We start from the raw sequence: 15,827 nt of genomic DNA, 5'->3' as shown, positions 1-15,827 counted from the left end.
TGAACATGAAGCAGTTGTTTGCATCCTGTTTTGAAGTGAACTCGAAGACCTTGCCCTGGCCAGGTTTTGCCCTCAGGTCGCTGGCTTACTTTACTCAGATAGCATCCTTTAGGAACCTCTCCAAGAAGGTCCTCATATGCAGGGTCACAGTGACAAAGCTAGTGTTGGGGGGCTAGGTGCAGCAAGACTCCCAGCTGCTGCTGCTGCTCCTTGGTCCAAGTCCAGTTGCAGCCATTGTGATTCCTGAGGTGGCATGTGGTGTTATGGGCTCAGCTCCACAGCAAAGTGAATTTCCTGCTGTCTCAGCCAAACTCTTCTTCTAATGAGCTGCTCGGGAAGGTGGCCAAGTCATGTACAGCGGGCTGCCTCATGATCCTTTTGTGGTTGGTCTTCAGGGTGCTGGTGGCTATGCTGCTCACCATCTCATCTGGGCAGGACAGGAGGCAGAAGGCTTGGGTGACCACTACAGTGTCCCAGGTCACCCGTGTGGGCATGTTGGTGCTTCCCTGCCGGTAGGGGTCACGCAGGATCTCATTGCTGGCCCACAGTAGGAGGTGCAGCCACTTCTTTAGCAGCTTTCAGATCTTGGCATCCAACTTCTTCAGGGGCACTTTGGGAACCACTGAGCCCCTTAGGATTAATACAATGCAGGGGATGAGGAAAATGCAGGGGATAAGGAAAGTATTCGCCACATCTGTCTTCTGTCAGGGGGCCAGCAGGGACAAGTCCAGTTTGCGGGCATCCTGCATGATCCCACAAATGGTCTCCTCTGGCTTCACCCACTGTCTGATGGGCATCCCCAGGTGGACATAGCTCTCTCCATCTCTCAGGTACCTCATCTGCTTGCCCTGGATGGTGACAATGGAGTCCAGGATGGCGCTTTTCTTCCTGAAGTTGACTTGGCAGTACTGAAGCAGAAACCCATCCACTTGGATGCCTTGGAGCTGATGTCCAACACTCTCTGCAGCTGCTTGGTATCACTGTCAAGGAGAAACAGGTCATCTGCATAGGCCAAGATGCTCAGCTTATACCTGTAGAGGTTGAGTCTGCTGGGGCCTCCTGCCACTGCTTAGAGAAATGGTTCCATTACCAGGTTGAACACAATGGTGCTGAGTGGGCAATGCTGTTTCACTCCAGACTGGATGGGGATGTCGTGCTTCTCGCCCTCCAGTGACCAGATGTTGGTGGTGCAGCTGTTTGTAGAGCTCCTGCACAAAATCAATGGTGTCATCCAGCATCCTGAGCTTCCGGAGTGTGTCAAAGATGAGTCAGTGGGGCATGAAGCCAAAGGCTTTGGAGATGTCCAGCCACACCACTGCACACTGCTTTCTGGCCCTCCTGAGGTGTCATCCAGCATAATCTGGAGTGTGAAGTTGTGTTCATAGCAGCCCTTGTTTGACAGGAAGGCCTTCTGGCTCAGGCTGATGGCCTTGCTCACTGCCCAGTTGGTGATCTGGGCCACAAAGCAGCTGGCACAGAGCTTATACATTATGGAGCACAGGGCCATGTGCCTCCAGTTGCTTAGGTCGTTCAGCTCACCCACTTGTGTATGAATGCCGCCATTCCCTTCTTCCAGAAGCTGGGCATGCAGCTGAACTCGCTGCACTAGTTGAAGAGCAGCATTGGGATGAGGTAACCTGGGTCTCTCTTCTTCAATAGGCTGTACCTAATGCCATCTTTGCCAGGTGCAGTCTCCCTGGTCTTGCTCACATGGCCCTCCACTTCCTTGGAGGTAAAGTCTGCCTCGAATCCCTCTGCAGAGCCAATGGGAGTCAGGGGTCCAATGGATGCAGGGCATGGGACAACGGTTTCTGTCTGGAGGTTGAAGATACCGTTGAATGAATACACCATTGAAATAGGTGAACAGGGTCTCCCAGGGGGTCTGGCAGAATGCTGAGGATCTCTTCAGGATCTCCCACATTGCCTTGGGGTGGTTGACCTGGTACAGCTTCTGGATCCTGGAAGTTGCCTCCAGGTCACAGCACTGGCACTGAGGACATCATCTTGGGCAGTGCTGGTGTGATGCTGGTCTGGCTGCCAGGCCGCTGCTTCCCTGGGGTTGCCAGGGTCAAGCAGCTGCTAACAGCTCTTCAGTGAGCTGGGTCACTGAGGCTTCCAGTGCCTCAAAGGTAGTGGCCTTGGAGAGCTCTTCCATTCAGGTGGCTTGACAGGGTGTGGGCAGCCTCTGCAAGGGTTGGACTCTCTCTGTGGTTTGGGGGCATCCTAGAGAGGTTGGCTGGTGGCTTCAGGTGACTGGGACTTCTTGATCTGGGCTGCTGTGAGCTTGGAGTCATGTCTGGTTGGGGTGGGGTCCTGCGTTGGGGCAGGCCTCACTGCAGGGGGATCCCTTGTCATCTGGTCTGTGGTTGCTGATTGTGTTGCTAGCTTCATGGGTTGTCTCACCATGACCATTACGGGTTACTGGAGTGGGTTGGGTGGTGGGCCTTATGGCCGTGGGCCTTTATGCTACTCGCCAGCCCTGGCATGTCTTCTAATTCTTTTTCAGTTGCTTCAACACATCGAAGCGTCTCTCTCAGAGGATGCAGAAGAAAGCCAGGTACCTGGTGGATGTACCTCAGGTGCTTCTGGAGATCATTTTAAGTCTTGTACTTTCTAGATCGATAGTAGAGGAGGTAGACTACCTTTTGTAGGAAAGGGAAGGGGAGATGAATTAGACCAGAGTCTGGTTCTGCTCCATTACCTTTGCTTCCAGCAGGGGGGGTCAGGCATGGCTGGGATCCATAGCGTTTCTAGGGGAGTAGAGAGAGAAGGTCCCTCATCCTGGTGGGGTCCTCTGATGTCCAGGGTACGTCCTCCATTGTCCAGGAGAGGTCTGTCCCTTGTCATCTGGAATGGGTTGTCTGGGGCAGGGGGAGGGGGTCCCTTGTTATCTGAGGGGCGGTCCTCTGATGTCTGGGAGGTACCTCATTGTCTGAGGGTCACCCAGGGCAGTCCCTCGTCTTCCAGGGTCCCCTGACATCTGAGGCGGGGGTCCTCCATCTGAGGTCCTCTACAGTCCGAGGTTCTTTGCTGTCTGAGAGGGTCTCATTATATGGGGCTCCCTCATTGCTGGGGTCCAGAGATCCTTCTTTCAGGGGTCATTCCTGTCTGGGGGGTCCACCGCTATCTTTTGGGGTACCATGGTAGACCTGGGTTCCGTTGGGGTCCACCATTGTTTATCATATCTGGGCCAATCTATCTTGCTTGGAGGGCCATCTGCAGGCCCTGGTTGGCAATCCAGCAGGTGTGGGGATCTCTGGGTCTGCATCTGCTACGTTTGATCTTAGCCAAAAAGGCCAAGATGCTGATGGAAATCTGACATAAGAATAGGTTAGTGCAGCCCATCTGGATGAGATATTTAAGTATTTAGTGCCTTGTTTGCCTCAGTCTTCATGGGCAAGGTCAGCTCCCATGCTGCTGCACGAGACGGCACAGTTTCTGGAGGTGAGCAGCCTTCAGTGGTGAAAGAACAGGTTAGGGACTGTTTTAAAAAGCTGAGCGAGTACAAGTCCATGGGGCCAGATGGGATGTACCTGTGGGTACTAAGGAAATTGGTTGATGTGATTGTAGAGCCATTGGCCAACAATCGTTCCCCCAGATACTGGTGGTCACCTCAATAAACTTATAGGTGGCCATTAGATCACCCCGAGCCTGCGCTTTTCCAGGCTAAAGAGCCCCATAGCTCTCAGGCTGTCATCGTAAGGTCTGTTTTCCTGACCTCTGTTCATGCGCGTGGCTCTTCTGTGGACTCTCAAGCTTCTCCACATCTCTTTTGAATTGTGGAGCCCAAAACTGGATGCAGTACTCCAGCTGCGGCCTCACCAAGGCCGAGTACAAGGGGAGAATGACCTCCTGGGATTTGCTTAAGAAGCATCTATGGATGCAAGCCAGCGTTTGGTCGCTTTACTAGCTGCAGCATCACATTGCAGGCTCATGTTCATCTTGTGGTCAATGATGACCCCAAAGTCGTTCTTCCGTAGTGCTAGCTAGTGTAGCACTGCTGAGTCTATAACGATGCTGCAGGTTTTTTCTCCCAAGGTGGAGAACCTTGCATTTTTCAGTGTTAAAAACCATCAGGTTCTTGTCCACCCATTTGCTAAGCCTGTCCAGGTTAGCCTGGATCGCCCCCCTGTCTTCTGGTGTGGATGCTTTGCCCCAAAGTTTGGTGTCATTGGCGAACTTGGCCAGTCCGCTTGACTCCAATGTCCACATCATTAATGAAGATGTTGAACAATATGGGCCCAAGGACAGAGCCTTGGGGGACCCCACTGGTCACAGGGCACCATGATGATTGACTTCCATCAATTACTACCCTCTGGATCCGACCATGGAGCCAATTTCCCAGCCAGCGGATCATGGTGGACCCAAAGCCACAATTGGCCAGTTTCGCCAAGAGGTGATCATGGGATACCAGATCGAAGGCTTTTTTGAAGTCAAGATATATGATATCAATCTCTTCTCCCTTGTCCAGGTGATGGGTAACCTGGTCATAGAAGGAAATGAGATTGGTTAAGCAAGACCTACCCGCAACCAACCCATGCTGGCTATCCCTCAGGATGGTGGCGTCGGCCAGTCCATTAAGGATGGCCTCTTTTTAATAAACTTTTCTAAGATCTTCCCCGGGATAGAATTCGGGCTGATGGGCCTATAGTTTGCCGGATCCACTTTCCTCCCTTTCTTGAAGATAGGCACCACGTTGGCCTTCTTCCAGTCTTCGTGCACTACACCAGTCTTCATAGGATCTCACCCACAGGCCCTCAACCATATGAGTAGCCCTCCTCTGAACCCTTTCCAGGTTATCTACATCCCTCTTGAAGTGTGGCACCCAAAACTGGATGCAGTACGTCAGCTGCGGCCTCACCAATGCCGCATAGAGGGCAAATATCACCGCCCTAGACCTGCTCATGATGCACCTACTAATGCAGGAAAGAATGTGGTTAGCCGTACTTATCTACTGATGTGACGAGGTAATATGCTGGAGGGTAGGGCTAGGATTCAGAGTGTCTTGGACAAATTGGAGGATTGGTCCAAAAAGAATCTCATGAGGTTCAACAAGGACAAGTGCAAAGTCCTGCACTTAGGACAGAATCCAATGCACCAGTACAGGCTGGGGGCTGACTGGCTAGGCAACAGCTCTGCAGAAATGGACCAGAGGGTTACAGTGGACAGTAAGCTGAATATGAGCCATCAGTGTGCCCTTGTTGCCAAGAAGGCTAATGGCATACTGGGCTGCATTGGTAGCTTTGTTGCCAGTAGGTCAAGGGAAGTGATTATTCCCCTCTATTCAGCAGTGGTGAGGCCACATGTGGAGTACTGTGTTTAGTTTTGGGCCCCGCACTACAGAAAGGATGTGGAAAAATTGGAGAGAGTCTAGCAGAAATTTTCTCACTAGGAGGGTAGTAAAACCCTGGAACAGGTTACCCAGAGAGGTGGTGGATTCTCCATCCTTTGAGGTTTTCAGGACTCTGCTAGACAAAGCTTTGACTGGGATGATCTAGTTGGGGATATGTTGGACTAGGTGACCTTCTGAGTCCCTTCCAACCCTAATTTTCTATGATTCTATATCGTACAATCTCTCTTGGTATCAAGTATTTTTAGAGTCATGGTGAGACACTACTCTGAATACATTTCAACTTCTTCACTCCCACAGCTGAGCTACACATTTATTTTCCCTTTCCAATGATTCCTGTTTCTTCAGCCTTAAACATGTGTCAGACACCACCAAACAGTTCATCCAGAATGCCTCTGGCCCCTCTCACTACCTGTTGCGTATCCTTAGTGTGGCCCCATCCTCCATGAGGTGGAGCCACACCAGGTTATTATTCTGCACTTTCTCTGCATATACATTTTTTGGAGGATTCCAGGACTTGTGACAAGAATGCCTGGTTCCAGTCACGAGTGGTGGTGGGGGCGGGGGGCTAATTAGCACATAGATCCTTTATGGGTGGGTATTTGGAGTGCTGAGTCTTGTGGGGTCACCTTGGCTTGAAACACTGTTTACTCTGGTGGGGCCCAGCCCAATGAACTATATTGTGAATTGGAAGCCTTTTGACTTGGGATTTTTATGCATGGTTTGTGTTATATATAAATAGGTACAAAAGTGCTGCTTAAAAGTATGTTTATGGAGTACCTGCATTAAAACATGCAGCAGTTGTAAAAAAGGTAAACTGCATCAATGCTGGATTCCATAACTAAGTCTATGGGTACCCCTAATAACTTGCCTATGTGCAAATGATTACATATATGTTTACTTCCAGGTCACTGTTTTCAAATTTGCCTATGGGCTTAAGGAGATCAAGGTCTGACAGTAAGGAAGGAGGGGAAAGGGGCTGCAAGTGGAAGAATTTGGGAGGAGGCAGAGGGAAACAGGGCTATCTGACCCCTCCCAGATTTATTTTCCTTGCTGTAGCAGTGGGACCATGATGAATTCAAGGGAAAACTCCAATAATTAGATTCTATACCCGGAAAATTACAACATTTATACATTTTCTGTATATGGAATCTAATTATGGGGGACTAGTCTTGTATTTGAGTAAGTACAGTAATTCAATCTGTAAAATGGGATGGTGATGCTACCTTTGTTTTATAAAAAACTTTCAGGTCTGCTGGTAAAAAAAAAAATACTATATGAAAGATAAGTGTTCAGCAGAAAAAAATAATAAAAAGACTCATCTGTTCTTGCATTTAATAATTCTTTAACATTTACAGGAATTCATGAAGATTACCAGTTACCATACTATGACCTAGTCCCATCAGATCCCTCTGTTGAAGAAATGAGGAAAGTTGTTTGTGAGCAGAAGCTGAGGCCCAATATTCCCAATAGATGGCAAAGCTGTGAGGTGAATATTACTAAGTGTGCTAAAACAAAAATAAGTATAAACTGAAGCTGTGATTAATTTTGATGTCTGCATTCAACATAATCAGAATACAATGAAATGTGTTTTGAGAATAAGTAGCTTGGATCACTGTGTTTTTGATTGCACAGTATTATTTTGTTAATGAGATTTGTATGCTGAGATTCAACATGTTTAGCAAGGCTAGTTAAGTTTTCCACAAGACCGTTTTAAGATCCTTCCTTTCAACAGTAACTGAAGTTCATATGCGAGTATAAATGACAATACACAGTTATCTGGGAAATATCAACAGATACACATATGTCATCACTTATAATTCAAACAGAACTCACTGAGTAACAGATGTTCCAGAGGCAGGTTTTCTAGTCTGTTGTTCCAGAATCATATAAATTCCTGACAGTTGCCTGGAATACATTATACCAAGGAACAAAGAAAATCTCTACTGGCTTGTAGCCTTAAAAGTATGAGAAAATGCATGTAATGGAAAATCCACATTTTCCATTTGCTGACTCTGTCTATGCTTACACATTGTAGCAACAAAAACATGACACCAGTGACATACTGGCAGAAATAAAGAAAGCTACCAGACTCTTGCTTAAATCTAGGACTAGTACTGATGTGGCTCAGCTGGCAGTAGCTCTTTTGGCAAAAAGTTCTAGCATAATACTTTTATAGGCCATTTTTAAGAAGAAATTATGTGAGAGAAATATGTATCCAAAATGTAATGTGTTCAGTGAAATTTTAAATAATTCAGTACTTAAGGCAAGATTTTGTTTGCCACAGGTCCCGAGATTATAATAGTTGCAAAAATGTTTAATTGTGGATTATTTACTAATTGTTATTTTCTGTTATCAGTCAAAGCTTTCTTTAAAATGAATGTCTAGAAAACTTCAGAGGTCAAAATAAAGTCTTTGAACTAAATGGAAAATGAGGCAGGGATACTTTTATGTGAATTTGACTAAAAAACTAATTCTTTACATGAGGAGAGTTAAGGAAGTTCGTTATGCTCGAAATATTAAAGCTCATTAAACCTCTGTGTGGGTTGTGGGCTGTCATTCAGAAGTAAAATGGCTTTAGTTTTCTTTTGCTTAATTCCACTGAGGTTTGTTAATGTTGGTTGAATATAAATACAGTACTTCAAATGAAGCTTTAAATTCTGTGAGTAAAATGCAGAGGACTGGATTCTTTTCTTCATTCTTTCTTTTTCAACTGGAAGTACAAAAACCAATCATTAAGTCTCCAGTATCTTAATGCATTAAACTTACTGCTGCTCACCCAGTCTCCTTACTATTTACATCTTCAGAATTGTTATTATATGCTGTATATACTGTGAAAAATAGCAGATGGCAGAGGCAGTTTCTGGTGGTTTAGTAATGGTAAGATTCATCACTGCTACCATGGCAGTTTAAGGCAAAGTACAAATAGTAAAAAAAACCTAAGGCTGAATCAGTTCATCTTCACAGGTGAAGCTGCATAGATTGAACCATTAAGCAAGTGAACAGACATTCACTTTTGATTCTGGAAATGCAGCCACATGCCTGCAGTGGCCCAGGCCAGAAGCCAGGGGCACAAGAGCTTGCCTCCCTGCTTTACTGGAGCAGACAGCTTGAACCAAGCTTAGTTTGCCTTCCCTGCAAAGTGGGGTTTGGAGGGGAGGTGCAAAGCATCCTGGGAAACTGGGGAACTCAAATTTAACTTGAATTTGGAGGGGATCTGGGACAGAAGTTCCACAAACCAATCTAACCTAAATCAGTCAAGACTGATTCTAAATCCATCCAGGTTTATCTTAAACTGGTTTCGGCCATTTTGAAAGTAGTTTATGTGCACTGAACTTGTTGGGTTACAGATCTGAACCAGTTTCCAATCACTTACACTGGTTTATGTGTAATTTCTGTCCCTAGCCTAAATTCTCACTGGTATGTCACTGGTGTCATGTTTTTGTTGCTACGATGTGTTAAATTCAGGGCTTAATTCTCAGTCCAACAAAGCATTTAAATATGTAAGAATTCCCAGTGAAGTCTGTAGCACAACTCATGTGCCATAAAGTTAACCAGGTGCTTTTGATTTGCTGAATTAGAACTGTGAGCTTTTCCTGTCTTGGGTATTTTATAGAACATCCATCACTAGAATGGATCAAGAGCATTCTGACTTTAATTTCATATAAGAAACCCAGAATCAAGGGGCCACATACAAGATTTAGAAATGAAGGTTATGGATAACCTGTCTTCCAGGGACAAACTGTACAGTTTTTATTTTCTAGTTGTCATAGGTCTTGGCTAATTGACTATTAATTAGGGCTGTCAGTTAATTGCAGTTAACTTGCGCGATTAATGCAAAACACAATTTGTTAATTTTTTTAATCGCTTTAATCGCACACATCGTTTTGAACAGCGGAGTGGACCAGCTGGACCAGGTGCGCAGCTGCAATCTCAACCTGCTGCAGACTCGCCCGCCCACGCTAAGCAGCAGCAGAGGCTGCTACTCAGCACAGTTAAACAACTGTGAGATTAAAATTCCAGTTAATTGTGATTATTTTTTTAATTGTTCATCAGACCTACTATTAATATATTATTTCTAATACTGTTTTTTATTGAACTTACATAGTCATCTCTTTATAGGGTTAACTCAATTCACCTGTGATCTCCAGAATGACTTGTTCTTATTTTATTCTTAAACAGTCTGCAGTAGGTCTCCAAAATTGTTATAGCAAACATTGCTAATTATCATTCATTTCCCCTGAGTTAAATTTCTAGCATCTTGTACATGAAATAGGCTTCTCATAATTAAAGGTGTTGACAACTGAAGGATGTTAATCACATTTTTGGTAGACTGCACTGGAGTATCTTATCTAATTCAAGGTGGTGTCTGGATGCTTCTCCTCTCTCTGTCTTTTTCAACTGGAAGTACAAAAACTAAAAGTACATATTCATGTCTCTCTCAGATCTTCAAACTTTAGCTTATTTTTTATTTAAAAAATTGTATTTTAACTGAGCCTAATAGCTGTACTAGAATAAGAATAACCATCAGAAACCTGTTTTTTTTTTCTTCAGTGAAATGAGAATCTGGAATTCCCAACAGAATATACTTTCGTGCTAGTATGATATATAAATTATAAGAATTTCAGAAACTAGAATTCTTAAGAGGTTAAGCTATAACACTGATTTGTAATTGAGAGAGAAAAATATAGATTTCTTTTCTCTCTCTCTCCTTACAGGCTTTACGAGTAATGGCAAAAATTATGCGGGAATGTTGGTATGCCAATGGAGCAGCCAGGCTAACAGCTTTACGTATTAAGAAAACATTATCACAGCTCAGTCAACAGGAAGGCATAAAAATGTAATCCTAGATTTGCTACTGAAAAACACTCTACAGATCCATATCTGCACCTGGGTGGCGTGCTTAGAAGGTTAATTGTTCTACCTCACTGAGGGAACAGAAGGTTATTGATGCCTTTTGATACTTCATAGGAACGTCATTTATTAGCCCCAGGGTTCTTGTGGACATGGTAAACTATTATGTTGTGTTCTTTCTGTGCGCTATGAACACCTCCTTCCCAGGACACTTATAAAATATTGTGTAGCCTCTTATTTTTATTAACATGTAACCTTGATTTTAAAAGTTGATTGCTGGTCTTAACTTTTAGTTAACTGCTGGAAATACGAAGATTGTTTCTAAGATAGTGCAACTGGTTCATTAAATTGTATACAGTGCATCGGGGGGTTTTCAATGATTTATTCCTGATTTGGTACATTGAGTATTCTAAACCACTGTAAGACATCTTTGATTCAGATTTTGAATGTACTATTACAGTGTACCTTTCTAGTTACCACGGTTACATCTATTGGACACGTACCTTGATTTACAAAAATGACCTCTTTTAGTTGTGGGGAACATAATTTATGCAATCTTTTTTTTTCTATACTATTACTGCTCTTTCACTTATTCAGAACATTACATTGCCTTCAAAATAGATTGTACTTTACCAGTAAGTGCCACTTTTGAGTCTTTCTAATGCAAATCAATGGGAACATAACAGTCTATGGTACTTTTGGTTTCAAAATTAAGAGTTCAAAAATTCAGTTACTTTGTTGCTTGGCTAAAGACATAATTCACATTATTCAGTATAGTTACATTCTTCTTCGAATATGTTTCTTTTAACAAAATTGATTCTTAAACCACTTAAGGAATTAGTTTATTTACTGTCATATACTGTTCTATAAATGTCACATGCTGTGAGTTGTAATTATATCTAAGAAGAATTGTTTTAACCAAGTGGCATTCTTAAAAAGCAGGTAGTACCTTTATCTATGTGAAGTAGCAGAAGGGCTAATGGCTTTTTAAGAAAAAGGGGGTTGTTCTTTGCCACTTGTGAAAAACTTACTTTTTGTGCAGTTCTGCAAAGCCTTTTTTTGCTCAGAATCAGTATTATTTGCAAATAAGAGTTAACTGAATCTGTAATTATATGTAATGTTTGGGCTTGATTTTTAGAAAGTTAAAAGCTGCTTATAAATTATACATTCATATACTTTGTGTATATGTCTCAGACTGAAAATGACAAGCTGCAAGTCTTTGGATACAAATACCAGAAGGTTCTAAAACCCTCATGATAACTACAAGAGCATAGTTAAGCAGGTTTGTGTTGTCATAAGAACCCAGAAAAAATATGCAGAGTTTTACTCAAGATTTACCTAAATTCTACAGACTATCACAGAATTTTAACGAACTTAATATAACAATTTTGTGACCCACTTTCTCAATGAACATTTTATGGTGCATAAAAAACCAGAAGTCGAGGCGGAATTAGCGGTCTTAAAAACTTTTTCAGGGGAGGTTAAGCTTCGGGATAGTAGGTATAGTTTAGTCTGCCTACTACCAATTTGACTGTTGCGCGAAAAAAAAAATCATTGGGACTCTTATGTACAACACAGGCGAGACGCATGCATTCCCAAGTTCTTAGAAATTATGCCATTTAATGCTTATAACCTTTTGGTCTCTCTCAGACGCACACATCTTATTAACCCCACTACTCAGATGCCAGACACTGCAACATTAACTCTGCTTGTATTTTACCCTTATGCATACAGCCATTTAAGATTTCTTCTGAAGCTTCAGTTGCATGGAGATAGTGTAGTTGGTAAAAGGCTGTTCAGCCATAGTGCTGTTAAGTAGGGCTATGCAAAGCTTCGGTCTCTGATTTGATTCAGTGCAGATTCAGCCCAATTCAGTGGCTGAATCTCTGAATCCAGATTGAATTGGAGGACCCTTTAATCTCTCCGAATCAAATCGGAACCCTCCAAATTGATTTCAGAGATTTGGAAAGGTTTGGTGATTTGGACATAGACACAGCTTTAAATGTTTTTTCTACATACCTCTAGGTAGCAGGTGGCTCGTAAATGCTGCGATGCTGGGGCTCATGGAGTGCCCCACAGGAACATGGTGGGACTTCTGGTCCATTTCCGGGTCCACCGGGGAGCACACGGGGGCCCCCCATGTCCCCCCCCTCAGTGACTGGTGCCTTCTGGGTGTGGGGGGGCACTCGGGATCCCCCCCATGGCAGATTGCTGACCTGGGGGGGCCCCAGCAGCCCCAGAAGTGGACCAGAATTACTTCCGGTCCACTTCTGGGTTTGCCGCCGAGTACGGGGAGGACTCCCCATGTTCCTGTGGGATGCTCCATCCACCCCAGCATCACAGCATTCTTGAGCCGTGCTGGTACTCCGAGGTATGTAGAAAAAACATTTAAAGCTGTGTCTGTGTCCGAATTGCTGATTCTCTGAATCCGCACTGAATCTTCAGATTTGGATTCGGCCGAATCAAATCAAGGACAGTGATCCAAATCAACTAATCGAATCAGTCTCCCTGATTCGGGCTGAGTCCAAATCTGATTCAAATAGAGCCCGGTTTGCACACCCCTAGTGTTAAGGTTACTATGTTGGGTCCTTTATGTATGCAAAATGGTAGTAGTAATTGGGTGGGTACCTGGGTGAAAAAGGTCTATGTAGTGATAGGCAGGGCATAATATTTTCCTTTGACTTCCTTGCTTTTATTGGTGTGCAATAGCAGCCTTCACTGTGTCATAGTTTGTATGTTTCCTAGTTTAATGTTTTCTTGGAAGTGGGAGTTGTACAGCATAGAATTGTGGACCTCTGAGGGGCTTGGAATTACAACTGCTAACACATTTTTACCCATCAGTTGCTGTTTAACTGCAGCCATGGCCTACTGTGGGATGGAATCTGACAGAAAAGCAAAGTTTCTGTCAAAGAGACTTTGGATCTGAGCCCACATAGGTTTATCAGGTTGGTGTGTTTGACCTTATCTGGTTGGCATGGGATCCGCCCTCATTGATCACACTTGCATGTGCCTGGACTCAGTCAGATTTTTTTATAGGGTCAGTCAGTGTATGCATACCTGGACTCCATCAATTAAAATGCATATCACCGTGAATTTCCAAAAACAACTGCTAAAAGTGACCCCAGAGGTAATGTTTAAACCTGTTCATTGCGCCAAATCTACCTAGTATCCACTTCTTTTAACACATTTTGAGTAAACAGTTTTTTTCTTTAAGATTGGTCATCAGTGAGGTGGCGGTGGGGCAGGGGGAGTAGGCAGGGATGCTACTGAGGGAAAAATTATGGCAAGAGCCAAATTTCAGCATGTTTTGTTTTGTTTTGTTTTTTTTCCCATCAAAAATTTGAAGAGGAACCAAATGAACTTTTGTGTTTTGAATTGACCTGTGTGAATAGCCCTCTGTGAACTTGTACTTGGCCTACTGCTTTTATAGAAATAGGCAGAGGTAGATCCAGTGTAGAGAGGAGATTCCCTTGCTCTCCCCTACTCTGTCCCCCCCCCAAACACACACGCACACTTTGGCTGTACATTGCTGGGGTGAGGAAGAAGGGGGAGAGCTGCAAGCTTCAAGGCTCATTGTGATCTCAGAGATCATGGCACATGTGGCAGTCCAGCCGCAGCTGTGCTGACATGCCAGTGGGCTCTAAGAGCTCACTGGGTGGTATTCAGGATCATAGCAAGGGACTGCAGCCACATGTCCTTCTGGTGTATGGCACATGCACAACGAGGTGTCTTCACCAGGCATATATCCCACTGTCAAGAGTGGGATATAGCTGTTGCGCCCCTGTCACCATGATCCAGGATCCACCCACGGGAAAAGTTTTTTGTTTTTTTTTGTTTTTGTATGCCATTCTTAAAAAATGAAGCTATATACTTTTCTATTCTGTACTTCATTAGTGGGGAGAAGATCTTTTTAGGAGGACAAATTGAAAAATCCACCAGTACTGACCTTTATAAAAACTGTGAAGTATTTCACAACTTTGATTTCAGAACATTTTAAATACTTCCATGGTAAAATAAAAAGAACTCTATCATTCTTAAAAGTAAATGTCTAGAGCAGTAGTACAGGACTGTAGCATGCAAGTTACCCTACAACTGATTAGTGTAATTCAGTTTTGTATGTCATCTTTTTGTCCCATTAGCCATAACTTTCTTGAAAACTAGTAGCAATCGTTGTCAAGCTTTATAAATTCTTACAAAAATTGCACAGAAGGGGGTTAGGGTAATGAATTTTAGTATTTGAATGGAAATTATTTGGGGAAGAAAATTATATGATGATACAATGCAGAATAGGAAAATTGTGAATAAAACTATGTATCCTGGGTTCTGATGACATCACAAGCTTAAGCTTTGTTCTTGTTTTTCATTTTATTATCTGAACACCTTTTATGAGTGGGTGTCTGTATATATTATTTAGCTTTTTATATATTACCTGTGTAAAATCATATATCTATATATGTGCACACAGGCGCACATCAATATTTTTTAAATTAAAACTGTAATATCACTAGATCTGCTCTTGGAAAGCCAGGGGGACCAAACTATTTTAGCACTCTAAAGATTAATTTTCTATCATTTCAAGGATATACCAAAACAATTTCTGATGAGAAATACTGATGCAAATGTTCACTGTATATATACATGCATTATACATTCACTTCTTCAAGATTCACAGATTTCATCAGTTTGACATTTTAGTAGCATTGAAGCCTCACTTCAAATTACAGACTTGTGACCAGATGAATATGGACATACATAGCAAGGGATGTTGGAAATGGTCTGGTACTAAAAAGCCTCAAAATGTCCTTTTTTGGAATGCTGGAATTCTTCAGGAACCCTTCTTCCTTGAACGCTGGAATTCTGGGATGTTATTGAAGCTATCTAAGCAGCACTGGCACACTTTCACCACCAACTGAAACTTTTTTGCTTGTAATCTTAATAGACTTTGTAAATAGGGGTAGTGGGATTGACTCTGAAGACTTAGGTCTATCAAGTGGCGCGAGAGGCTATTTTTTATTTTTTTATGAAATAATGGTTTTGTGAGTTGAGTGCCATGAAATCCATTTTTAGTTAGATCCTTTATCTTGTGCCATTGAAATGATTACAAGGTGTTTGACACTTTTTTACATGTAAAAGAAAAGCTTCAATATGTCAGTTGCTTTAAACTTAAATTACCTCTTAAAAGACCAAGGTACATTTACCTCATTGTGTATATAATGTTTAATATTTGAGCGTTCTCCAGGTTTGTGATCACATTTCTAGAAAATATGGGTATTGCTAAATTTACAACTTCAATGGTACTAACTCTTAATTGTTTATCTGGTGACCCAAAATACTTTATTTTCTGTATTTTATTGTATTTCTGCAAGTTTGCTGCTTTGTCAGTGTAGCATATGCCCTTCCAGAGCTGTGTGGATAATGCCTTGTATAAATTTTACATATTGGGTGATAAATTTTGAGAATCCTGTACAGATGAGTTTGTCATTTTTTAAACCTTAAAAAACTGTGCATTTCCCCGTACATTTCTGAAAAAAAATATGTATTGTATTTGTAGAGTATACATTACAATGGATTGTAAATAGGAAAGTAGAAGAGTGATGCTTATGTTAAGTGCTAACACTACAGT

General features: G+C 42.8%; 1 protein-coding gene across 1 annotated transcript in view; it reads left to right on the top strand.

Moving 5' to 3' along the window:
- The window catches only part of TGFBR1 (transforming growth factor beta receptor 1), a 56,499-nt gene extending 44,361 nt beyond the window's left edge, over positions 1–12,138 (top strand). Inside the window, exons 7-8 of the mRNA XM_025198309.1 lie at positions 6,709–6,839; positions 10,069–12,138. Of these exons, the coding sequence (XP_025054094.1) occupies positions 6,709–6,839; positions 10,069–10,194 (257 nt within the window). The 3' untranslated portion in view covers positions 10,195–12,138. The remainder of the gene's footprint in view (positions 1–6,708; positions 6,840–10,068) is intronic.
- The last annotated feature ends 3,689 nt before the right edge of the window (positions 12,139–15,827 follow it).

The sequence above is a fragment of the Alligator sinensis genome, unplaced genomic scaffold, assembly GCF_000455745.1.
Source record: "Alligator sinensis unplaced genomic scaffold, ASM45574v1 scaffold428_1, whole genome shotgun sequence".
Taxonomy (NCBI): Eukaryota; Metazoa; Chordata; order Crocodylia; family Alligatoridae; genus Alligator; species Alligator sinensis.
The sequence above is the reverse complement of the archived record's forward strand: the minus strand, read 5'-3'. Positions and strand labels throughout refer to the sequence as shown.